Source organism: Hippopotamus amphibius, chromosome 4, assembly GCF_030028045.1.
Source record: "Hippopotamus amphibius kiboko isolate mHipAmp2 chromosome 4, mHipAmp2.hap2, whole genome shotgun sequence".
NCBI lineage: Eukaryota > Metazoa > Chordata > Mammalia > Artiodactyla > Hippopotamidae > Hippopotamus > Hippopotamus amphibius.
In genome coordinates, this window is record NC_080189.1 from 62,506,216 (window position 1) to 62,533,347 (window position 27,132).

Sequence of the window (27,132 nt, forward strand, 5' to 3'; positions counted from 1 at the left end):
GTGTTTCATCCACTTTTTACAGAACCTAGTATGCTTTCTGTTCTGAGGGCACAAGGAAGCTGAGAGGGATGGCTCCTCTAAGTGAAACTGACCCCTGCATTTAGTGCCTGAAGTCAGAGGAAGCTTGTCAGTGTGGGCAGACACCAAGAGCGGACCAATCTGACATCCCACTTCTCCTTTTTTATCTCATGGAAACTAATGGAGAGTACCTGATGTAGACCCCTCAAACAACTGTTCCTGCTTAAGGTTTAAAACCTTGGCTTACTGTGGGGTAAACTTAGGTTCCTGACAGTCGTCCAAAATCTTTATATATGAAGAGTTTCATTGCAGAATAAAAACCTAAATTTATCCCAGTGGATTGTTACATCAAGTCTGGTATTTATTTCTCCCAAGAGGTCATCTGCTTCTGGGGAAAGACAACAGTGTGCCCTCCATTAACATATTTAACTGATGGTTGTAATGATGTACAATTCCTTGTTGACCCCTGCAATTCAGAGTTATTGTCTTGGAACATAAAATTTGATTACCTCTTTTCACTCCATAGGATAACTGTAAAAGTATCCACCCAGTGGTCAATCTGACTCCCAGACATTGCTTCTGATGGCCTAAAGTTCTTTTGATTAGTCTGTTCGCCACAGAAACTCAGATTACTAAACTTAGGGAGGAAGGGGCGGATTCTTCTAAAACATCCCACCACCAGAACAGGTGTACTTGCAAAGTCAAGTCCGCCTGACGTATCCTCTGTCTCAAGTTGTACAATCGGCCCCGGAGGGTGGAGCCCTCGCAACCGGCTTCCCTGGGCGTGCCCGTGTCTGTGGGTGTCGGGGCACGCGCAGGACACACATGGACCCACTCTCCCGGGGCAGCCCAATCAAAGTCCCTCTCTCACCTCAAAGGCTGTCAACTCTCACGCCCTTCCTTGCGAGCACAGCCCCCTCCACCCTCTTCACCTCTTCATATCCCGCCTCCAAAGTAGGACGCCCACTTTCATTGGCAGGTGCTCCCCTCACTCCTATCCTAAAACCAATCACTCGAGTGGTGGTGAAGAAGGACAGAGCCAATGGGAATGCTCGTTGCGGCAGCTGCCGGTCCCGAGCGCCGGGAGGCGGTGCCGGGGGCGGGGTACGGGATGGTGGGGGGGGGGGGGATTAGTTGCCGTTTGGAGTGAGAAGCGGGCAGAGGCGGCGGCGGCGGCGTCTGCGGTGGCGCGGCTCCGCGGAGAGCCAGGCATCTCGAGGCCCTTATCCCGCTACCCCGGTCCCAGAAGCAGGGGTCCCGGCCCTCCCTGCAGCTGCCGGGCTCTCCGGCGCGTGCAGCCCCACGAGTCTGCGTGATCCGGGCGGTTGTCCCTTTCCCCTGTCAACGCGATGCCCGGGGCGGCGGCGGCGGCTCTGGGCTCCTCGCGGCCCCGGCCGTGACCGCCGCACCGAGCCCGGCCGAGCGGTTGGGGCCGTTGGACGTTTGTTTTCGCAGCCCTCCCCTCCCCCCTCGCCGAGGCGGCGGGGGTGCGCGTTGGGAAGGGGGAGCCGAGAGACTCCTCCCCCTCTGCGATACCCCTGCCCCTCCCCCTTACACACTCGCACGCACTATCGCGCCGGCTCCCACACGCTCGCGCGCCTCCGGCTCCGCGCCTCCGTGTCGGCCGGCGTCGTCAGGGGCCCGCGGAGCCACCATGTCCACTGCCTCCTCCTCTTCCAGTTCCTCTCAGACCCCTCATCCCCCGCCGCAGAGGATGCGGCGCAGCGCCGCGGGTTCTCCGCCCGCCGCCCCCGCCGCCGGGAGCGGGAACGGTGCGGGCGGTGGCGGCGGCGGCGGCGGCGTGGGCTGCACCTCGGGTGCGGGAGCCGGCCGGCTGCTGCAGCCCATCCGCGCCACGGTGCCCTACCAGCTCCTGCGGGGCAGCCAGCACAGTCCCACGCGCCCGCCCGCCGCCGCCGCCGCCTCGCTGGGCAGCCTCCCGGGGCCCGGCGCGGCCCGCGGCCCCAGCCCGCCCAGCCCGACGCCGCCGCCGGCCGCGGCCCCGACCGAGCAGGCGCCGCGGGCCAAGGGCCGCCCGAGACGGTCCCCCGAGAGCCACCGGAGGAGCAACTCACCTGAGCGACGGAGCCCCGGCTCGCCGGTGTGCAGAGGTAGCGAGCCCAACCCTTCCGTCCTCCCGGGCTGCGTCTCCCCGACGGTGCCCTGCGTGGAAACTTCAGCCTCTCCGGGCTTCTCTTTGCTAGTGCATTATCGAAGGTGTGAAAGTGGCTTTGGGAATCTCACCCCCCTGCGGTCGCTGTGCGGCTTGGAGGAGCGAACTGCAGAGCAACTTTTATTTGACCCTCCTGCCGCCCCTCAGCTTTTATCTTCCATCACTCGCCTGCATCGAAAGGTTTTTCAGTTTAAGAGCTGATTAGCTCACTCATGTGTTTGCTGTTTGTAGTGGGGGAAGGAGGAGCTGGGCGAAACACTTAAAAAAACACGCACACAAACTCTTCGGCAGCAAATAAGGTGGTAGCTGTAATCTCTACAGCCTCTTTGTGCTTTTCTACAAAGTTCCCATAATGTGTCTGTGCCTACCGGGATAGGTTTTTTTTTTGGGGAGGGGGGGGGTGGAGGCACTAGTTATGATGTAAGGATATCCTGTTGGTTGTGTAGAGGGGACAGTTTTGGATGTGCTATTGAAGTGTATAGTGTTTGGCTTTTTTTTTTTTTTTTTTTGGTCTCCCTCTTTTCTCTACTTTATATAGTCATATGCATCAGGGCGGTACTGGAAACAGTTTATGCCCAATTCAAGACTTTCATGGTAAATTTCTAAGGACCTGTTTGCGGAGTGTGCTCACTTTTTTCCTTCCATTTTTAAGTACACTTAACAGTTCAGTTGAGCTGTTAAAGGATCTCAGGTTTCTTTTTTGTTAGGTGTCAAAGGTAATGGTGAGCTGGTGCATGCTGTCGGCTTCCCTTAATGTTTTGTGTTTTGGTGTGGTTTGGTTTATGTCTAGGGACACAGTGCATGATCTAGTTGAGTCCTGGGGGAGAAAGGGAAGGTTAGCCAAAACAGGGATGTAAAGCTCATAAGGGAGAGAGGAGTTGCTTATGTTACTAGATACCAGGCTAGGGCTACAGATGCTGCTGCTGCATTGTGGAGAGAACCGGTCATACCGAGTGGAAAAATCTCAGCTTGGAAGGGAAACACTGTGGAGCTCTGTACTGTGTTTATGTGGTATGTGGAATTTTCTTAATGGAGTTTTCTTGATGAAGGTCTTAGACTTGGAGAAAGTGATTGTGTTGATAGATTGCAGTTTTGGTGTTTTTGTTTTAGTATTTCTGACCTGTAACTAGCATGTTCCTAAGGCCCTTGTTTTCAGACCACTTGATGGTGAGGCAGGGTAGGATGTAGTGCAGTGGTATGTGTACAGAAGCACCAAGAAATACATCCTGTAATCTGTATGCACCAGAAGGAATTTGCTTCCCCACTCCTCCCCCAGGTCAAGCCAGCTGCAGAAACTGACATCCTCCAGCAAATCCTGAATGAATGAATGAAAACAACGTGATCGCCCTAATAATGACCACAACTGAACACACATCTTTGGCTGTATTTTATAGAAAAGGCCACCATTTTCTAACAGATTAATGCCATATGCAACTCCCTTGCACATTTTCTAGAACTGTATGAAATGAGAGGTAGCAGACTGAAAAAAAAAGGCAGCAGTTACATAAATTCTTGAGTGATTTAGTTTCAACAGTACATAGATTGAGTTTTGGGATCTTCTTTTAGGGACTAATGTAAGAGCCATAAAATAAGCACTGCAGAAAGATTGTGTTCAGAGGGTTCTGTGGGCACAGTGAGTAGTTGCAGCAATTGCTGCAACAATATAATGGCCATGTAGTACCTCCTCCCCTTTTGTTGATAAACGTATTACAGCAGATCGTAGTACAACTTGTTTTTCTGCATCCTTCAAAAGTCTTAATTGCTTAGGAATTACAGGGTCCATCATGAAGTAGTTTGTGACCAGGCTTCAACTGTCCTCTTTGTTGTAGTATGGCACATCTGAGTTTAATGCAGTTTTAATGCAATCATGATGAAAACACTTTTCTGAGTCTGGTTGTGCAGGAGAGATTTGCATCATCAGAGAGCTTGTATTGGGAATAGAAGAGGCTTTTCTGCTGTGTTTAACACCAGGTGGTTTTGTCAGTTTCTTACATTGAAGTGATTTTGAATGTAGGCTCTTCTGCCCCCAGTTCCCTGATGATACTACCTTTATGTTACTCCTCCACATCCCGCCTTGCTCCTCTCTACCCAAGTTAAAACTATACAACTAATCTATTCTGTTCACTTAGCTATTTAAAATTCATACTATGAACAGCTGAACAATTTTTCAAATGATTATCTGCTCAGTTTCTTTTGAATTCTGCAAGGTTCTGCCTTCAGTGGATTTTAGCCTCCACAGGTCAAGGCTCCTGCCGCTGCTGCTGCTGCTGCAGACACTGACATCACTATACTGCATGAATGAAAAACAACAACGTGCTCCATTTCTTGCTCTCCACCTCCTTCCTTTTCTGCACACTCCGTGTGTGTGTGTGTGTGTGTGTGTGTGTGTGTGTGTGTGTGTTTAAGATGGTATTACACTGTATTTGAAACTACATTAAAAAATGTTAAATTAGGTAGGTGGTGGCTCAGGGATATGTGTTTAGTATAGAGGCATATTGTTTACAAAAAGCTTCAAGTGCTATAAGCATTTGGACTAGAGGTGACATAACAGCATTCAGTATTTTTTATCTGGACCGGTGGTTACAGAAGAAAATACAGAAGCTGTAAACAATTTTCTTTGTAATTGTTTTACCAAGAAGTTATGAAACAACATAATTTCTAAACGTGTTAGATCATTATTATCTCCCTCTGAAACATTAATATGCGCATTTATAGGGTCAAGTCTAGAGTAATAAAGAAATGATACTCAGATTATTTCACAAGGCTGAGGAAAAGCTGAATTATGTAAATAGGCATAATTTTAATGTGATATTAATTTATAAAATCTATCAAGAAGATGGTAATTTTCTTTATTTTTGTAGCACCGTTTTAAGTAATTTCAGTGGGTATCATAATAGAAGATACATAAATCTCCAAACACCTTGCTCTATTTAGAGAACATGGAGTTTTACAAATTGAAACTATCTTGTTTATGCATATGGATCATATTTTTGTTTGCATTTTTAAAATTTTCTTTTGTATTTTTAAAACTTCAAAGTTTGTTATTTATATTCATTTCTTTACTTTTGCCTTTAGCAAAATGTCACCCTCCCCCTTGTTTAGTTCTGAAGGGTCTTAAAGTGGTGAATGACAAGCTACTGAATGCATCCTCAGGCTCCCTGTGATGTGTTTGTAATAGATGTAAAATCATAAAGTATTATGCAAATAGTTATTTTTTTGTAATGGTAATACATAAGTCTACCTTTGAGATAAATAGAGCAACTCAAATGAGAATATAGCAGGATGTTAGTGTTAAAATTAATGATCTTTAAGCTAAAATCATGAGTAACAATGAGAAGAAAATAAAGTTGCTTCTTTCTGGAAACTTCATAAAGCAAAAACTATGGATTCAAAAACAGCAAATACAGTTTTATTGTGCAAGACAGTAAATAGCAATTGCAGGTCCTTTTGTGATTTTTTTATAAAGATTGAGCATTGAGATGAATTATAAATTCTAAAAGATATAAAAACAGTTGCATTAGAGCACTCTGGATATAGAATACTGCTTGCTTTTAAGTGTACCAAACCTAATAACAAAAACATGGAAGAGCTTGTAATTTATATAGTTTCTGCTATGGAAAACGGCATGCGTTGATTCCTGATTTAACATAATAGATTTATTTAGGCCTAATACTCTAATATATTATTAACTCGACTGAAATTTAATAAGAATTTTTCATGAGTATTTTGAGAGCCTTATTGTTTTATACAGTAAGAAGTTATGATTATATTTTAAAAGAAAATACAAAGCCAGCTAGCATATAATGCTGAATGACTGCCTGCAGAGTGTGTGTGTCTGTTTCAATCAGTTAATTTTCTTTCAGTTTTTTATCTTTTCATTAAATCTCCCCTCGAGTCATTTTTATTGCTGTGCTCAGTTTGTGGACTTCCAACATTTTAAATTAGTTTTCCCCCCTCTTTTTAAAGATACTCATACATTCACTTATTATAAAGTTACTTCTCAGGCTGATATTCTTGAAAGTTAAGGTCCTCCTCTGGTCCTCCCCTTTTAAAAAAAGAGTTTTCCTACAGTGCTTAGGGTTACTTGCTTGAAAGCTTTCTTATACTAGACTGAAAATAGTTAAAGCTTTGACTTTTTTTTCCTGAAGAGACAGGTTTCAGATACTGATTTTGGGGAAAGGTTTTCAGCCTTTGAGAAGTACACTAAGTATCAGCAGCATTCATTAACTAATTTTTCCCATTAGTTATGGTACATAAAATTTCTACATCAGTGCGTCAATAGCAGAATAGATAAGTGAATTTATGGAAGTTTTTTATTCTTAAACTGTTTTATGTTCAAAGATTATACTCCCTTCAGATAACTATTATTCTAAGCATGCTGAATACTGTATACCTAGGGTGTATAAAAGTACCTTGGTCAGATTAACTGTATGTAAAGTTGTATATATATATTGAGCTAAAAGTTATTTCATTATTTATAGTACTTTTTTACAGAAGGACATTTCATTCACTGCAATATACATTTCTTCAAGGATTTAATGAATTAGGATTTATACATTGGGGAAACATTGAAGGGTAATGGTATCCTTGTGATTTTTATTTGTGATAATGTGGACTAAATGTAAGAAAACAAAGGAGTAATTGGGCTCCATGACAATGAATAACAATGGAAATTAATGGCAATGTTCAACAAATGGCTAGTAGGAGAGGATTTTTCTTAAATATGAAATTTAAAACATTGCTAAAAGCCTGTTTTATCAAAGCTTTCACATGTAGCTAATAATCTGCCAAGAAGTATATACTAATGACTTTGTTAGCCTTAATTTTAGTCTTCAGAATTTAAATCCCCAGACACCACCATGATAGGCTTTTCCACAGCACCTGTCCTGGATCTGTGCCTGACACTGTTATCTTTTGTCTTCAATATACAATTTTGTTCTCTCATTAAATGTCAAGAAACCAAATCACTGATGCTGTTTCTATCCTATATTCTGCTTATTTTAACAAGAGGTTGAGCTTTGATGATGATGATCTCTAACTGGGTTTGCCAAAAGTAAGTGGAATAAAGATAGAACACTACTCACCTGTTGATGTGAAAAACCTGAGAAACTGATGGAAGAGCCAGAAGCCATCTCTCTTTCCCTTTCTACCCCTCATCTGAACCCCTGGAACTGACCATGACTCCATTGATCATCCAGCTAATTCTAGAAGGATAAAATTTGTGCTTATTCTGCAAAACAAATTATAATGGATTTATAGTAATTTGGAAGAAAACAGAATTATACTTAATTATGAACAAATTGTGGAAAAATACTTTCCTAGGGTTTCTTTTTTGTAGGAACAAACATGGCAGATACCTTTAAGCTGTGTCGTTTACCTCAGGTGAATGTTATTGTGGCAGCTGGCAGGATGAGCGAGTTGATGAATACTTCAGTAACCTCCCCAATATTATGTTGTGTCTAATTGTTATTGGTAGAAAAGAAAACATGTGAGTGCCTTACTATATATGAGGCAATATATACTTTCATTCTTCAAGATAGTGGATTTGAAATCATACCTTCTGATTCCAGATACAGTGTTCATTCCATAAGATTATCCTGTTGCTCCTAATTAAAAAAAGACTCTAATATTGGTCATCTAAGCTATAAGAATTACTAAAGAATAGGTTTTCTATTGTTTCCACAGCACTGTTACAATGTGCTGGGGTATGCGTTGACATTTTCAGAATGTCTAAAAATGTAAAATCTAGGATGGTGAATGTAACTGAAATAGAATATGGTTGGATGGTCATATCTCTTTGTTTCTGACATAAAAGCATAAGAGAGAGAGTGTGTGAGAGAGAGAGAGAGACAGAGGAGGGTATGGTATGAACAACAGTGTGTGAGAGAGAAATCCTGGTTCCTAAGGGTTCAAGGAAATGGTTGCATCTGGCCCTGTGTACTTCTAGAATCTATGCTGTTCTTGAATCATATTATAGTGAGAAGTACTTTTGTCCATGATTGTTAAAAGTTAGTTATACACGGTGGTAAACTGGTAAATGCTTCAGGAATCACCACGCAGAGATTCTGGTCTCCAATGACTGTCCCAGCAGCTGGTGCTAGGTTAATTTAGCGCCCCCCTCCCCTCAAGAGTTAATAGTTATCACAGCAATTTGTGGGTTTGAACTCTGTATATTTGTAACTTAATGAAATGCCACTATGGGGCACCTTAATAATAGCTCACCAAAAATAAGGGTGAGTTAAAGAAACTGAGACCCATTATTGTGTGGAAGGTTGGTGTCTGAAATTGACTTCCAAGTTATTAGAATTGAGAAATCCATTAAACTTCTGGATGTGTTTCATAACAAGAAGGCAGAAACTGCTACAGCTTGCTGCCTAGTGTCACTAAAGATCAAATACCTATCAACTACTGACAGTAACATCCCCTTATTTAGCCAGTATGGCCACAGGGGGAACTTTTGTTAATAGTCCATATAGCTAATTTTAACTTTTATTTTACTAAAATATTAACTATTTTGGTGAAGCATTTTCTAAAATTATTACACAATTGTTTTTTTGAGCAGAACAAACAAGACATGAATGAACTCTTTGTGGCTTAATTAGCTTTGTTAATACCGATGATATACCTAATAAAATGATTGCTGTTGATACTATTAAATATAAGATTGAATGAGCATTGACTGACAACCAGAGTTGCCCTATAACTGATTCTATAAATTTGCTTTAGGGATTATCTTTTTTTTCTGATAAAGGTGGAATGAAGCAGTGTGTGGCTACGTTTATTCCCTAATGGAATAACCTGGCTTTTTTCTCTAGAATTAACTACCAAGTAAAAGACCAAAGAAATGATTTTCCACGTGGTTCTATAAAATGCCTTAGAAACAAAGGTCCACTGAAAAATACTAGATTTGGAGTCAAGAGTCTTGGGTTCTATTTCCACTTCTAATATCTTTGTGTCTTACTTTACCTTTAAAATGTAGATGGGATTTTTAGCAGTTCAGTTGGGTAGGGAAAAGATTCTGCTATGCAAAGGAAAAGTAAGTTTATTAAACTAGCTAATTCTTTTTTGACATTTTTTTTATTAGCGTTACTGAGGTATAACTGACAAATGAAAGTTGTATATATTTTAAGGTACACAGTGTGATGATTTGGTATATATCTACAATGTGAAATGATTACTACAATCAAGATAATTAACATATCCATCACCTCACATAGATACCTTTGTTTTTTGATGTGTGATGAGAACACTTAAGATCTATTCGTAGCAAAGTCCAAGTATATCATCTGTGCATTAGATTCCCAGAACTTACTCATCTTATAACTGAAAGTTTGTACCCTTTGACCAGCACCTCCCCACTTTTCCCACCTGCCAGTACCCAGCAACTATCATTCTACTCTCTGCTTCTATGAATTAGACTTTTTAGATTCCGCACAGAAGTGAGGTCATATTTGTTTTTTGTTTTTCCTTGTGTATTTGTTTCTCTGTGTCTGGCTTATTTCACTTAGCAAAATGTCCTCCAAGTTCATCTATGTTTTTGTCATTGGCAGGATTTCCTTTTTTAAAAGACTGTATAATATTCCACTGTATATATATATACACACCACATTTTCTTTATCCATTCCTCCATGAGTGGACACATAGGTTCTCCACATCTTAGCTACTGTGGATAATGCTGCATTGAATATGGGAGGGCAGATATCTTTTCAAGATACTGATTTTATTTCCTATGGGTATATACTCAGAAGTGAGGTTGCTGGGTCATATAATAGTTCTATTTTTAAGTTTTCGAGGAAATTCCATACTTTGTCCATTCCCACCAACTTACATTCCCACTAATGGTGTACCAGGGTCTTTTTTACTCCACATCCTTGCCAACACTTGTTATTTTCTTTTCTTTTTGACAATAGCCATTCTAACAAGTGCAAGGTGATATCTCACTGTGGTTTTAATGTGCATTTCACTGATGATTAGTGACATTGAGCACCTTTTCATGAACCCTCATTAGCCATTTATATGTCATCTTTGGAAAATGTCTATTCAGATCCTTTACCTATTTCTTAATAAGGTTATTTGTGGTTTTTGCTATTGAGTTATATGCATTCCATATGTATTTTGGACATAACAAATGTATATATCCAAAAAACTATACCCGTATCAGATGTATGGTTTGCAGATATTTTCTCCCATTCTATAATTTGCCTTTTTATTTTGTTGATTGTTTCCTTTGCTGTGCCAGAAGCTTTTTAGTTGCTTATTTTTGCTTTTGTTGCTTGCACTTTTGGTATCATATCCAAAATGTCATTGCCAAGACTGATGTCAAGGAGATTGTTCCCTATGTTTTCTTCTAGGAGTTTTATAGTTCCAGGTCTTATCTTTAATCCATTTCAAATTAATTTTGTGCATGGTGTAAGATAAGGGTCCAGTTTCATTCTTTTGTATATGGATATCCAGTTTTCCAGCATTGTGTAGACTGGATGATCCTTAGTAAAATTAGTTATTTACTGAGCTTTTCTGTTAGCAATTGGTCTTCACCAGAACTCAGTGTAGAATACTTTTATAATCTGTTTCTTGAGAAGTTAAGTAATGTGCCCAAGGTAAGGTGGCATGCACAGAAGGCTCAAAGGGCCATCCATGTAACTTTCTAAGTCCTGATTGCAGGTTAGCTGAAAGTTGCTTTTGGAATCCTGTTAATTATGGGGCAAGAAAGCATGCACAATGAGTTATCCCATTGCTTATACAGTTAAGTCACAGAAAGACCAAAAATAGCTTTGGTGGGGGGGGTGCCATGAAGAGAAAGCTAAATGGGACTAAACTCTAGGGTCCATAGAACTTAAAATAGCTGTAAGTATTCCCAGTGATTCAGGCCTCAGATATGCATATAAGAATGTCATAGCACTTCAAAACCTTATTATGTCATTAGTAAGCCTTCCCCTTGGTCCTTAAAGTACCTACCACTTTGTTAAGACAGAATTTAGATTTAATTTTTAAAATTGCCTTTCACATGAGATCTCAAAATCTGGGTAGAATGAGTCTTTTGTATTTTCATATTTGATAATGTAAGCTTTACATTAATAATAAAACATCATAAGGCTCCATTCAACCACAGTATTGTGATTTTTTAAACTTTTACCATTCTTTGATAATTCAGCAGCATTCAAAATAGTATTTTTTTATATTTCACTCTCAGGGCAAAGCAGCAAGGTGTACTGTCTTCTCAGTTCATGCCTGCTTGGGCTCTTTTCCTTTTTCTAGGTTTGCTGATGTGATGTATAATAGAAAAGATATTTTGATCTCCATTTTAACAATTTCTTTCAGGATGTTGTGGCGTTTTTCGGTGTCATTTGTGCTTACTGTAAGCCCTCTTAGAAATGGTATTTTTATTGTTATGATACTGAAAGTGTTATATAGAGTCTGTGTGACAAATTTTCTCATGACTTTCCTTGTGTGATTATTACTTTTCTAATTAAATACAACAGTTTATGTTGGATTAGTGAAGTAATATTTTATCTTAGAAGATAATAAAAACTAGTGGAGCTCAGTTGCTCAGTTAACCTTGAAAAACTTTGCTTTTCTTCTGTAAACCTGTGAAATGATCTTTCCACAAATGTATAAAAAGAGCATAAATTTGTATATTAGCTGGTAGTCTATAAACATGTTATTTTTATGATATTTTTGAGTGTTCTGTGACAGTGTCATTTTCTTCTAAAGTGTTTTTGGAGGTACTCTGGTGCACTGCTCTGAAAAGAATCAACTGTCCTTTTCCTGCTTAGAGTCAGGTTATTTCATTTAAGTGTCTAATACTTACTAAACAGGGATTAGCAAATGTTGCTTAATGCAGTTCCATTAGCATTGTAAAATTAGGGAGTTAGACTGTGCTCAGAAATAAGATTTTGGAAAAAAGCTACAATATTCTGCAATATTTTGATCAGATAGCTTAAAAAAACTTATTTTAAAATTCTTTTCTTTTTTTACATTATCTAAGTGACCTATTATTGAAAAATACCTGGTCATTTGATTGCATTTGCTCACTCTTTGTCTTTTTTGGTTAATATACGGCCAGAGATGAGTGTAGCTTTAATGTAATTTCAGTGATAACTGTTTGTTCATTCAAGAAATTTTTGTTTTCAGGTATTATAGTAGTTGTTGGCTGAATGATGAGTGAAACTAATGCATATTTTCCCTCTTTTACATAATAAATATTTATTAAGTCCCCACTATGTCTGAGGAGCTCTGTTTAACCCTTACAGGACATATACTCTAGGTGCAGTTGGGTTACTCACACATTCCTCAACAAGGTCAAGTCATTTAAAATCTGCCAAGAATTTGATCTGCTATTTTCTCTGAGCTTTGGACTTCACATATGAATTATTATGTTCCTATGCTTATCTTTCAAGATTAGGTTGAGCTTTTTGGTATTCTTTTTTGAATACCAAATACTTGTTTATATGTGTTTTTCCCTTATTAGATGAGCTTAGGAGAGCCTCATCTTATGGCTTCTATAATATATCTAGGTTGAAGCTATATTGCTGCCTGGACATATTATAATATTCTGCTAAAGTCTGGCCTAGCATGGTGGAATTAACATGGAATCAGCTTCTGAAGCCGTTATATTTGGAGAAACTTAAAAAACTATCATGCCAAAAATTTGGTGGGCCTTTTCAATTAAAAATCTAAATGTTTTTAGATCTATCATAAAGATCATGATTATGCTAAGCTCCAAGTAATGAGAATATAATTACTTATTAATTTGTGCTTTATTGTAGTGTAAAAATGTTAAAGTGTAGAGCAGATTTTGGGGTGGTTATTTGCTTTAGAGAATATCTAATTGATGTGCAAGTAAAATTATTCAATTTACCAAAGTGTTATTTACACAAACTTTTTAGGAAGTCAGTTACACAAGATTGAGGTTCATCTGAGGTTGTAAAAATATATTACTGAATAGTGTAATTTCTCATTGCTACATAAAATGTTCTACTGACATTTAGCAGGATTAACTAATATCCTAAGAAGTTGTTTTAAATGAACATGAATAGATCTTTTCCATTCCCTTTCTAGTCAAGTTTTAAAATTCTAAGAAATTTTATATTCAAAAAACTCCTAAAAGGGAAAGAATTCATATGTACTAATGATTTTATTTCTCACATTTCTCTGTGGAAAGGTATGCTTTTAAATTAGATAAATATTCCACATTTTTTTTCTGGATTATTTTGTCCTTATAAAAAAAGTTACTACTTGAGTTATAATTTCCTACCAAACTGTTCCTGACCAGCTTAATGGAAGAAATATTTCTTCCTTCATGAAAAACTTTCACCAAACTTTCTACTGTTATTAATGTCAGGAGGACAAGGCAATAAGTAAGCATAATTAGACTAGAAATATGATTAGTACTGTGAATTATGATTTTTTTATAATTGTATATTTATACAGTCTGATTGTAACTTAAAGTTTCTGTATGTACTTCAGGACTATGAAATTAATTGGTCACCCATGTGCTATATACAAAATAGATAATAAAGGCCTACCATATAGCACAGGGAACTCTACTCAATACTCTGTAATGGCCTATATGGGAAAAGAATCTAAAAAAGAGTGGATATATGTATATGTGTAACAGATTCACTTTGCTGCACACTTGAAACTAACAAACATTGTAAATAAACTATACCCCAATAAAAATTAAAAATAAATAAATATACATGCACAGGAAGTTGCAAAGACAGTACATAGAGTTGCCATGTATCCTTCACCCACTTTTCCATTAATGGTTATATCTTACAAAATTGTAGTGAGACATCAAACCAGGAATTTTATATTGGAGTGTGTATCTGTATGTGTGTGTGTGTCATTTTATCACATGTAGATCTGTGTAACCACCAGTATAATCAAGATACAGACCTGTTCTATCACAGATGTCAGACGCCACACACATCTCCCTTGTGCTGTCCTTTGTAGTCACACCACTCCCTTTCCCTACCATCCTGGCCCCTGGCAATCACCAATCTGTTCTCCATCTCTATAATTTTATCATTTTGAGGATGTCAGATAAAAGGAGTCATACACTAAATCATACACTATGTGACATTCTGAGCTTGGCTCTTTTTCACTCAACATAATGCCCGTGAGATCTATCAGAATTGTCAGGAGTATTGATACTGCTGAGCAACATTCCATGGTATGGATGTACACAGTTTCTTTAACTCATCACTTATTGGAGAACATTTTGGTTGTTTAAGTTTGGGGCTATTACAAATAAAAATGTTATAAAAACTTGTGTACAGATTAAAAAAAAGTAATTGGTCACCTAATCTGATTGTACCTAAGGGCTACACAATAACTGTGTGTGTGTGTGGTGTGTATATATGTGTACAAGAGAGAGAATGATGTAAAATTCTCATTCCTTTCTCAGCAATCACTGGATAATCACTGGCTCCTGACCACTATATCTTATCCCATCTCCTTAGGATTATGTCCTGAGTCTGGTAGCTTCTTTCTATCCCCTCACGGCTTCATTATTACTTATTACTTACTGCTTGATTTGTTAGAATTGCAGCCTCTTAAGTGGTTCCCCTGCCATTAGTCTCCCATCTCTGATTTACCCATTGGACTGCTATAAACAGTCTTTCTTTAAACAAAAACAAAACAAAAAAAGATTTCTGAAGTTTCACAACCCTTGCCTTGGCATAAAAGACTCATCTCTGCATCCTCGATTGTATACCTCAAGTTCTTTGTAAACTGAACTCACTTTGCATTGAAAATGCTATTATCTTTCAATAGCTCCATACTTTGTTCCTTGTCAGGTAGGGATTCCTTGTCAGGGTAAGGTAATCTATTGATTACTGTAAATTAAATTAAGTTAGATTATTCTATTTATGGTGACAATTATAATTCAGCAAGACTCATTCTAAAATTTGGCTCAAACTACCTCCCAGGGTTATTCAGACAAACGCAGTTAAGCCCTTCTGTAGTAGAGACTTCTAAGTATTCACCAAATCCTGTTTTGTCTCCCTTGTGGTACACATCTAGACTTTTTCCTACCCCTCCTTGCAATTAGATAAGGCTTTGTGATATACAACATTTTAATCTGTGTTCAATAAAAAAAGCACTGGTTTGATCCTCCTCATTCTTTCTCTTCCCTCATCTGCCAGCTAGATGCAGAGAATCTAGCAGAGGACTCCAACCAAGGCCCTGGGGGAATGGTGGAGCCATAAGATGAAGGAAGTCTGAATCCCTGAATGATCATATAGAAGGCCATCTGTCAGCCAGGAAGATACACATTGGGTTTTTATTGTGATAAGCCACAAACTTAAAAAAATTGTAGCAGTTAGCATTAGCGACTTTAATGTACCGCACAGTTTAAAGAAAGGTGGTCTACCAGCTGCTACTGGAGCCACTTTGAACATTCGCCTTGGGAGTTTCACTCTTACCTTGTGTGATCCATCACATAGGCAGGTGTGGTTCATTGTTATCAGTGCTTCTGTCAGTATGCAAGAAATATTTCAAGTTTGTGTGATCTTGGTGGAATGTATTTACTTTTATATAATTTGCTATTTATTTTCATTCACTGAAGATCCTATAACTACTCTTTGATTAAAAATTTAAGAGACCATTTCAACAATGTTTGGAGATGTTTTAAGAATTCATAGCCTTGTGGAAATAAATCCATGATTTCCCAGAGTGCCTGACAAGACACAAAGTTTAGTGGTCTTGTTATTTTATATAAATATGTTAGTTTTCTTGGCTAGGCACTATATGAAGCGTTATTTATTATATGAACCTATCCTAATGACCTGTTTGTGAAATACCTAAGTGTGGAAATTATAGCCTTTTATGTAAATGTGAAAAATAGGATGATAATAAGATGTGAATTCAAGTTACTTTTGTCCCTGTCTTGCACTTTATTCACAGTGATTTTAGATGAGCCTCACATACAGAATATTAAAAAGAAATATGGAGCCATTCTGTTTGAGGCTTTCCTAGAAAGTCTCCTTTGGTAATGAGTTACATAATATATGCCAGGTGGTTTCTAGGTTTTGAGTATTTATTTCATTAAAAGTAAGGAAAGGATGGATAACTGATATCCACAGGTTCAACAAAACTTGAGCAGTTGTGCTAAGTGTTAGAGAAACAAACAAAAAAAGACAAGAGCTTTACTTTTAGAAAGGAGCCCACCCTCTGGTAGATGAGTTTTACATTTATCATTTAAGTATAAACTAAGTAGATTCATGAATTGTATTAGGTTTTACTTCCCTATTTCATTCTCTTAAGTGAAAGTAAAATAGCTAAAATATGGGGGGGGGGGGAGGAGACAGATAAATGAGTGATTTGACATATCCATGAAAAAGAAGTTAACTGTATTATTCATAATGTTTGAACATACATTGTTCGGTCAGAGGTGAAGAAGGAAAGGATGGAGAAAAAGGGCAGACAAAAATGCAGCTGACCCATCTCTTTTGTATAATTGGCTTAGTGTGGTTTTGTTTTCTTCCCATGTTGAGATGAGTCTTTTTAGTATATCTGAAAGTGTTGTTCAGGTTTTTATTACAAATGCCCTAGCTATTCTAGGTAATTGTTAAATGAGTCAAGCTGCCTCCAAAAGTACAGTCTGATATTTGCTCACTCATTTCTTGGGTGCTTGGATCAAAGAATGCTCTATCATCATTTAAAGGAAAAAAATTATCTTAGATGCTAATGACAGACTCTGGAACTTTGTGACTTCATTTGCATTTGTAGCTCCTGGGCAGTGCCATTTTGACTGAAGTACAGTTCAATCAGTAATATCAATAGACTATTTTTGACTAAGATTATAATGTCCAGTCCTGTGCCTATTCTGGAGGAATAAAATATGATGCTCTTCTAACATATTTTATGACACTTTTCCCCTACACTTAGTCATGCCACTAGTAGTTTTATTTTATTTTTTCTGAAGTTGCTCCCAGTCCTTGGCAACGTTTCCTGGCAACCTTTTATGCACAATATTTGTAGAAATTGTTGAGGTGGAAGGTGTTCTGTGTATGCAAACACAGAACTGGTTTTTACCATGTTCTGTTTTACTCCATGGCCTCTACAAAGGTATCATTTGTGTAAGACCTTTTCCTTCAGGATGTTTCCTGCAGCTTTTGGCCATTTCCAGCTTTAATGAAGCATCCACTTTTGGATAAACTACTGCTTCACAGCTACATATTTGATTCTTTGATGTCAATATTTATGAAGGGAAATGCTAGAATAAACATCTGTGTTTCCTTATTTCTGAAGCCTTCGTTCTGATGAGCCTATTGATTCTGGGTTTATGCTACAGAGGTGTAGTTAGTTATATATTTCCCAGTCAACAACATATTCACAATTGCTGGATTTGGGGACACAATGTGGGGGAAAATACAGCTAGCAGGATTTGGGGACACAATGTGGGGGAAAATACAGCTAGCAGGCTAGATTTAATTAACTAGATTCTTTGGCACAACACAAATCAGTGGTATCCAGATGTATTTCAGTACAGATTTCTGTTTTATCATTTTGCCTACCATCAGTAAATTACCTTGACTAGCAGTCATATCTTACTGAGGTTAAGCAGTTACTCTATTCCTAAGCCTTTCTCCTTAATTTTTTCTACATTTAACCATGGAGTTAACTATTTACCCTATTATTATGTATTATGAGCGAATCTATATTTTTTATTACTCAAACAAAATGTTTATAACTTAGATTAAATGCTTAAATCTTATTTTCATTTATAAATTTTATGTTGTTAAAATATATCTGGATTTAGAATTCTACAGATTTTCAGTACAGATTTGAGAAGAGATATTTACTTGTCTAGGAGACTATTGTGCTTTCTGTGCCATATTAAGTCATTATTCTTTATTCAAATAAGAGATGATAAAGCTGATAATTTTCAGATTCTTTTTCAGAATCAGAGAAACGATAGTCATCATACAGATTTCTAAAGATCTTGTTTTACATGGTGTAATTTGATTGCCCTTTTGTAGTAGTGGTAAGACCCGGATTCCATAATGTTAATAGTCAATCAGTTCTTTCTTGAAAATTATTTTAGGACATTTTGTTCTCTATTGACCTGTCCCATAGATAGTAGGATGATGTGGAAAGAGGCAGCTTAATCTTTGTTCCTTCAAAACACAGGTCCTTCTAGATGTAGCCCCTTGCAAGATGAAAGTCCTCTTGAAGGCTTCTTTCCATCTTGTTTTTTTCCAAATGACACTCTCTTCAAGCCCCTTGGCCCATTATTCTGCCTTTTCCCATGGTAAACTCCAGCTTTCCCCATAAAAGGAATTCCCATTCCTTGATCCATTCATGGTTCTTGCTGCAAGCTTCCATAGGATGCACTTTCAAACTTTACTCTGTAATTGCCAGCTCTAGAAGAAGGGATGGGCAAAAATTCTGTTAACAGAGTATGAATGCTCCATTTCAATTAGTTTTTTCACTAGGTTGGGCAGGAGCTAATTTCTTTACTAGGTTACCTAGGAGGAAAGTATACCTCTCCAAGGCTAGCGTTAATTTTTCTCAGAGTCAACACAAGAAAATATAGGAGGAATATTAAAATTTTAAAAAAGTGTGTGTGTGTGTGTCTCCAGTTCTAGAAGAAATTTCATAACTACATTTGGTTATTAGATATTCTGCAAATTCTTAGTCTTAAATTCAGATGTGCTGAGAGAATAACTATATGAATTTCTGATCCTTCTCTGGTCATTTCTTTCATGTAATGATGGAAGACTTACCTTAGAGATATTGAGCATTCTGCTACCCTCTTCCCCTTTGAAAGTTACTACCTGAATGGCTCATACTTTCCAGCAGCCCTTGTTATCCATTTCAAGCTGTTGGTTCTATGAAGCTTATTTTCTGGTAGATTCTTCAGGACAGACTCATGGGAACAATATTCCTTGAGTTCTGCATACATTATATAGCAAGAATATACAAGACTGTAAGAGTAGTTTTTATCTATGGCTTCTTATACTTGAAGGTCACTTTAGCTTCATTAAAATGTGGGTTATATTGGCTGTATCATTCTTCTCAGATATATGTATGGTCTTTATGTAGTTTGAAGTTATCTTTTATTCTAGGAGAGTTTTATTAAATTATAGTTTTTGGTATTTTTTGTTTTGTTTTTTGGTTGTCTTCAGGGACTCCTACTAAACATATGTTGGACAGTCTCGCTTATGTTACATATTATTATCACTTAAAATCTTTTTATCTTTTTTTAATTCTAAAAATTGTCTTACGTTCCATTTTATACTTTTGGTAAGAAATTATACCCACTGTGTTTGTTGTAACTTAGTCTTCATTCCTGAAATGTTTTTCTTTTATTTCTAAATCTTTCCTGAGTTTGATCACCTCTCTCTTCATATCTTTCTTGCCCTTAAACACATCATTTCTGAGTTTTTCTAATTCTGAGGTTTTTCATTGCTTCTGTCATTTAAAGAAGATTTTTAGCTTGTTTTGAACTGTTAGGTCACAGTTTTCCCTACTTTAAAAATCAAGGAGTTTCATTAGTAATATTGGTTGTCATACTGTGGTGAAGATATGGCCCATTCTTTAGCCTTCACTGTAGCCTTTTTTGTTTTCTTTTTTTTAATTGGAATATAGTAGTGGATCTGCCTCACTTAGTTAATTTTTAAAGTTCTACCACTGCTGTAACTGGAAGTTAAGTGCTTTGACACAGAATTTTGTGAAACATTTCATCTTCTGGTTAAGAAATTTTTACTTTCCTTTCACTTACTATATTAATTTGCATCTTTGGTCATCTTATTTTGGTTGTTTTATAGTTACTAATACTTTGTGATTATTTAACATTTGAATCCATTAGTCATATGACATTTTAGATGTTTGGAATCTCTATTAATTGAATTCATTGGAAGTTCATAAAGTGTATAGAATGTTCTACTCATTGTAACTTTGCCAGGTTTCCTTAAAAAAATACCATTTTGTCACCAGAAAAAGAAAATGAACCTAAAAATCTTTAGCATCTCAGCTGCCGTAGACATTATTTTTTTGTAGATGTATTCCAAATGTCAGAACTCCATCTTAATTTGTTGTGTATTCCTTCAGTGCTTGTCACCAGCCTTCATGGCCATCTTGGTGAAGTTTTCTTTTACAACCTTGATACAGAAAGATACTCTCTTGTGTTTTCTTTGAAAATAGGCTGAAGGCCTTCCTCCAAATGTCTTATCTCAACTTATGTATCATTTGACACAAATTTGAGTGAGCTGTAACCTAGTGAATCATTCCTAAATGGCTCCTTGACTACATTTTTTTGTTTGTTTTTCTTGACAGACCTCAGGTTACAGGCTGTGTCAGGCCTCATTTGGTCAGAAGCATGTTTGTTTCTCTTGTCAGCTTCTTGACTGGTTCCTTTCCAGATTTCTGCAGGGCAGCCATATGGTCATTTCAGCATGTTTTCTAGATTGCTTCCGTGGCAGGATTCCAGGTCCAGTTGAGTAGTGTGTTTCAGAAACTACTCACACTGAGAGGGCTTTAGTTTTCATCCTTTAATTTTATTTCAGATAGTATATTCAGATCTGGTGTCCTTCCTGTCTCTTATCTGAAGCTCATTTGATTTTGATGATTTTATTTTATGTGGCCTATATGTATTCGGCTAACTTTTCATCTTCTTATATGTTAAGCATTTAAGGCCCATAGAGGACATTGGTGAAGTGCCTGGCCTGTGCTGATTTTAGAAAACTGAATCTAACAATAATTCTATTAGATGATCAGTATTAATGTGCATTAGATTGGCCAGAGAGGTATACCAGTCTCCTCCTTTCTACATTTTTTTATTCTTAGTTATATAGTTCTTTAAATTTGTTTATTTGGGGGGGTGGATTTATTTTGAAAATTGCTTTCTGTAACGATGAGGCAAGGAGAAGATCATAATGTTGGTAGTGATGTTTCAGAAAAAATTGTTCATGACACATTAAAGAATAGTAAAGCAGACTTTATTCAGTTTATTCAGGAAGATTATCATGATAGGTGTAGGGACCATTGCAATGTGGTTTTGCAGTGGGGGAGAGAGATTGGGCTCAAACTTGGAATACAGCTAGGAAAAGTGGGGATGTATAGCCAAGTAGAAGGGTGGGGGGGGAGTAGATTAAAAGTTATTAAGAGGAAATAAACATCAAAATAAGGGGGATTTTGGCTAAACAGATCTAATAAACAGGATTGCTGATGAAGACAGGCCAGGTGGTCAGATACTACATGGGGGATGGTGGAGATGAGGAACCTAATCAGATATCCAGGGTGGTCATTAATGAGGGTGGGAGATTCTGGTTAAGCTGACATAGTAGGATTCTTGCTAAAATTGGACAATGCAGAGATGGACACAGAAGCCCACAAGTTAGGGCCTAATTGGGAAGAGTTCAGCGGAGCCTGACTAAAGTTTGGTCAAGGAGAGACTCTTCAACAGTGATAACAAATCTAAAACTATAACTTTCGAGGAAGGAGCTCTCATTACAGAAATACTGAAGCAAGTCTCTGTTAACAAAACAGACCTTTAGCTGTTCATGCTTTATCTCAGTGAACCAATAGCAAAAATATTCCCTATGTGTGTTTACTTTTGGTTATTCTTGATCACTAAATTAGGAACTATATCATTTCAGATTATTTTGAAGTTGAAGAAAAGCAACTTAATGTCTTATATTCAGTCTCTGCTCCATGAATTTGTTATTTTGACTTCAGTGATAAGGACTGAAATTATAATATGGAGGAGCTAACTTAGACTTCTTGAGAAGCTTACTGCTTTTCTCTTAAATGATAAAGGTTTTAAGTAAACAAGCTATAAATATTGTAATATTTTGAGACTTGGGCTTAAATTCTTTAGTCAAATTAATTATTAAGAGCTAAATTTTACTTTGCTTATATATTTAATTTTTCTTTGCACTTTTTTTTTTTATAAAAAGGAACCTACTTAATGTATTTTTTTCCAGAATTTCTTGTATTTTTTAAGGAACTAAATTTTATTGTGGTTAACAATATTTTGCAAAATGCCCTGTTTGGGTGGGAGGGAATCTTTCCAAAGAAGCTATATTGAACTTTTTGTCTGTTATCTCATCTTTCAAAGAAAGTGTTCCTAAGCATTCTGCCTACAGTGTATTTAGGTTTGAGGGTTCTTATTGTCATGGCTGGCACTCAGTCTAGAAAGTGACCTTTTTGAAGGAGTTTAGCTGCTAGGTGCAGATTTCAGAGAATTGGTTGACTTTGTTGCAGCAGGATATTTTCTTAGATTTATATTCAGACATGCAGTGCCTCCAAATGGAGTAGATTATAGGCAACAAAATGATCTTATTTTTGAGCACTTGCAGCTCTAAAGGATCTAGTCCCAATCCTTTAGACACCGATTCTTAAGCTTTAGTAGCATTAGATTCACTTGAGATGTTTATTAAAAATTCAGATTGTTTGGTCCCACTAGCAGAGAGTCTCACATTGTTGATGAGAAATTGGGCCCAGTATTGAGCATCTTTAACAAATGTCTAACACTTTGAGAAACATTGCTTTAGGACCTCAGTGGTTCCCAAGCCCGATGATGCATCTGAATGAATCCGGTTTGGTTTTAAAACTATGTTGATACCTGATTCCACTCTAAAACTACTAAATTAGAATCTCTGGGAGTGTGGCCAAGTAACCTGCATTTTTAACAAGCTGCCTGGTGATGCTTATACAGAGAGCCTTGTCTCAGGATCCCATCTTTGAGATCCATTGCTTAGTTCCGCCTATGCCTGAGGGCCTTGCGCCTTTATGTTCTAGGATTTCTCAAGGTCTAATTTCTGGGTGAAATACTGTATTAGAAAGCTTTTGCTATTACTTCTAAGACATGCCCAGATGTTGACACTGTAGTGAATAAAAAGTATTGCCATTTTTTTTTTTTACCATTCTTTAACATTTTTCTAATCAATACTGGGTGATTTAACACACACACACATGTACACATTATGGGATTTAATGGCTTATGTGTTTTTTATTTTGAACACAATTGTTAAAGGATAAAAAGATTTTACACACTTCAGGAACTTAAATACAACACAAAATATTATTATATATGTGTTTTGATACTATTGACTAACATTGTTAATGTGATATTTTTATGTAAAACTAGTTATTTAAATGTGAGTTCTGTGTAGAAAGGTCTGGAAAAATTGGTATTTGTTACTTAGTTATCTTAAGCATTTTGCTGAATTGTATGGCTTGAGGATTCTTAACAGTTGTAATCAGTGTTGGATTTTGAATAAAGTAAGAAGCAGTTCATTCTTGGTGGTGGTGTTATAGTGGCTAAGTTTCGTGGAGATGTTGAAGGAATAATAGCTCTTTTTCAAAAGGTTTAAACAAATTGTCATTTAAATACTTTCTTTACGTTTAGATGTGCTTTGCTTGTATAATCAGTATTAATGGAAAGCTTTGGCTAATAATCCTTATTGAGAGCTAAACAAAGAGAATAAACAATTTTTATTTTTTATTTACTTATGCAGACTGAACCTATGAAAAATGTTGGAGTATATTAAAGTTCAAGAAAGAAATGTGAGCGCTTTTTATTATGTGTGTTAATTTACATTCTGTATGGCTACATTATGGCACTCAAAAATACTGCATCCTCTTTACCATATGGTAAGGTTGGTTTAGAAAGTGTGGTGGCTTGTTTCGTATTACTCTGTAGCTAAAGTTCTTACAGTTTCTAAAAACAGTTTTTAATTTGCAGAATTCACTTAACTTTGTTAATTTTCTATTTCAGATTAGCTTCTTAATACCTCAGATTTCCAAACACACTAACTAGGCAATCTTCAATCATTGCTACTAAGTAAAAACTGTTGGGAACAAATTATTTAATTTAACATCATATTACAGTTCTCTGGCAGTTAAATATTAAGTATTTTTTGCCTATTTAGAATAATGCCTTGTATGCCCTTCAGTTGCAGAGTTATCTAATATACCTTCTTGTTTTTAAACCTGTTATACTATTATCACTTTAAAGTTAAATTTCCAATTAGCTGTTAGCAATAATTATTTTATATATTCCTCAGTAGGTACCCCAGAGGAACCCCAGACCTACCACTGCTCCCTCTTCAGGGAGGGGAAGAGGAGAGGGAAAGTACAACCTGTAGATGGATATAATGCGGAAGTCTTTTTATAGAATGCTGCATGAGCAGTCATTTTCTGGCCCTAATAATGATGATAGTACTGGAAATAGATATGACTTTTTTCTAACCATCATATTTTGTTGCTGAATTTAGTTATTCTCTATTTTATTCTCAAATATTTAAGTAGGAGATGTTAGCAACAGGACTGCAAGTGGCATGGTAAGAGTCTTATGACTTGAAAGTTTCCCTTGATGTAGTTAGAGTACATCATTCTAGGTATCTGCTGCCGAATTTATCTTTTGCCTTGTTTGCCTTCCTGTCCTTCGTTGGTGTGCGTGTGCCATAATATACCACTTTATATTATAGTTTAATTATACATATTAAAAAAAATTATACATATTGTATCTCCCTCAACCAGAATATAAATTCATTGAGGAGAGTCTGAAACTTATTTTGTAATTCCCCTTGGTACATGGAACAGTGTTTTTCATGTATAGTAGTAGGCATTCTGCAAGTTTTATTTAGTGGTAGTGATTACCTGGTTTCACCATGTATGAAGTTACTATTTTCCTGATGCCTGTTTAGCTTAAGTAATGATGATAAGTATTTATTTAATTGACTTTCTGATATTTATTTTAGCAATTTTATTGCTAATTTTAATTTTTTATTAAATTTTATTGTTTAAGCTCTTGTAAATTCAAAGATTGTTTGAGTATACTAATGTATGTTTATACTCGATAAGGTATCCTCTTGGTTTATCTGCTTGAAGTGAGGTAATTTTGTAATGATTAGTTGAGAAATATTGTGATCACTCAGTTAAAAACTAAATACATATTCTAATCACAACTGTAATCATGAAATAAGAAAGTTTATTGTATTGAGTATATAAATAGAGTAGCCCCTCCCTTATCCACATGGGATACATTTCAAGACCTCCAGTTGGATACCTAAACCTGCAGATAGCATTATACCCAGTAGATCCTATGTTTTCCCTATACATACATACTTATGATAAAGTTTATTTTATAAATTAGACACAGTAAGAGATTAAGAACAACTAATAATAAAAGTTATAAGAATATGCTGCAATAAAAGTTATGTGAACATGGTCTCTCTCTCTCTTGAAACATCTTATACAAATATAATGCCTTTCCCATCTTAACTAAGTACTTATCATGCACTGTGGCCCTAACTTTTGCAGTTTGAGGTGCAAGGGCAAAACAAGCCAAATTTTTTTTCCTTCTTCATAATTTCACAGATAAAAGATTTGTTCTTACCATAGATCTTAGCAACCTGAGTATTTGTCTTTCTTCCGTTATTAAGTTGAGAACTATCACATTTTCACCTCAAGGGAGTGCTTGGCATGTCTGGGTTGCCAGCATCAATGCTCTGGTGCTTTGGGCCATTATTAAGTAAAATAGTGGTTATTTACACACAAATGCTATGACACCAAGACAGTCAGTTTAATAACTGAGATGGCTAGTATGTGACTAACAGGTGGGATATTCTGGACAAGGGGACGATTCACGTCCCAGGCTGGATGGAGTGGGATGGTTCTCGTCACACTACCCAGAATGGTGCACAATTTTAAACTTATCAATTGTTTATTTCTGGAATTTTCCCTTTAATATTTTCAGACCATGTTGACCATGGAAAGTGAAACTGAGGGTAAGAGGGGACTACTATAACATAAAACCAGTGTTGATTTTCATTGTGGCACTAACTTGTAAAACCTCAATTAGGTAGGCGATAATACCGCAAATTAAATAAATAAAAACTTGGGAGAATCAAGGCTTAGATGTTGAAGCAGTTAAAACCTAACTCATTGCCATGATAGTTTGGATAATAGGAACAAGGCATCTTGTTAAAGTAGAATTACACTGCTTGTGATAAATCTTTTGGTAAATATAAGGCCCTACTGATATTTGATAAGTGGAGTTATTATGGCTAATCGTATCTTGGAATAGTACTACTATCCTTGCCAATTTTTAAACGTATTTTGAATTTTTACCCTTCAAATAATTTACATAGAAATTACTAATAACTATATATCTTTTAAATTTTCCTTGTGTGAGCAATGGTGAGAATCTTTTAAAGTATATGTTTGAAATATAACCTTTCAAGTATATTTACTTCATATACTATAATTTTTAAAAAAAATTATGACTGGTAGAGCAAATTTTATAACAGAATATGGATACTGTGTTGTCTTATTTCTTTTTAAAGCAGACTATTTTTGTGTTTTTTTTGGTATTGGCAATTTGTGATGCTTATGTACACATTCTTAACACTTAAGCAATAGTGTTATATCACAGAATTAGAGCTGACTGGCCAATCTATAGATTGAACTTGTCACCCAATTTCAAGTCCCTTATCCCAATGGTCTTCACACTGAAGTCAGGCCATCCATTGAGATACAGGGTATCTGTATGGGAAAATGCAAAAAATTTCCATTGTTTTTATACGTATATATTTTTATTTTTTATATCATGTGTACAAATTTTGTCTGGTTACACTGTATATATAACAAATTAGTAATATAATACATACCTCATTTATAAATAAATAATTGCACATGTTGCTGCATACTTATTTACTGTTAGGAGTACTCAGTCAAAATAACTTGAAGACCACAGTTCTGACAAAGTAGCTAATTATAAAGAATAGACACTAGGGGAGAAATGGGATCCTTTGAAAGTGATAGACCAAGGTCCAGTGATTAACAATACAATAAAAAGTATAGATTAGAATATCATATTATGTGGATCAAGGGGTTTGTTTATAGGTTCTTCATACTTATAAAACATAAAAATGATCTGTATTGTTTACAGAGTTAAAAGGAGTTTTAATAGCTATAAGTAGACT

General features: G+C 36.8%; 1 protein-coding gene and 1 long non-coding RNA gene across 3 annotated transcripts in view; one reads left to right on the plus strand and one right to left on the minus strand.

Annotated features, from left to right (window-relative positions):
* LOC130852345 (uncharacterized) overlaps window positions 1-2,347 on the minus strand; it is a 169,263-nt gene extending 166,916 nt beyond the window's left edge. Inside the window, exon 1 of the long non-coding RNA XR_009053332.1 lies at window positions 2,094-2,347. This is a non-coding gene — a long non-coding RNA (uncharacterized LOC130852345). The remainder of the gene's footprint in view (window positions 1-2,093) is intronic.
* The window catches only part of GLCCI1 (glucocorticoid induced 1), a 106,676-nt gene continuing 80,714 nt past the window's right edge, over window positions 1,171-27,132 (plus strand). For both annotated transcript variants that reach the window (XM_057733280.1, XM_057733281.1), the window contains exon 1: window positions 1,171-2,129. In XM_057733280.1, the coding sequence (XP_057589263.1) occupies window positions 1,673-2,129 (457 nt within the window). In that variant the 5' untranslated portion in view covers window positions 1,171-1,672. The remainder of the gene's footprint in view (window positions 2,130-27,132) is intronic.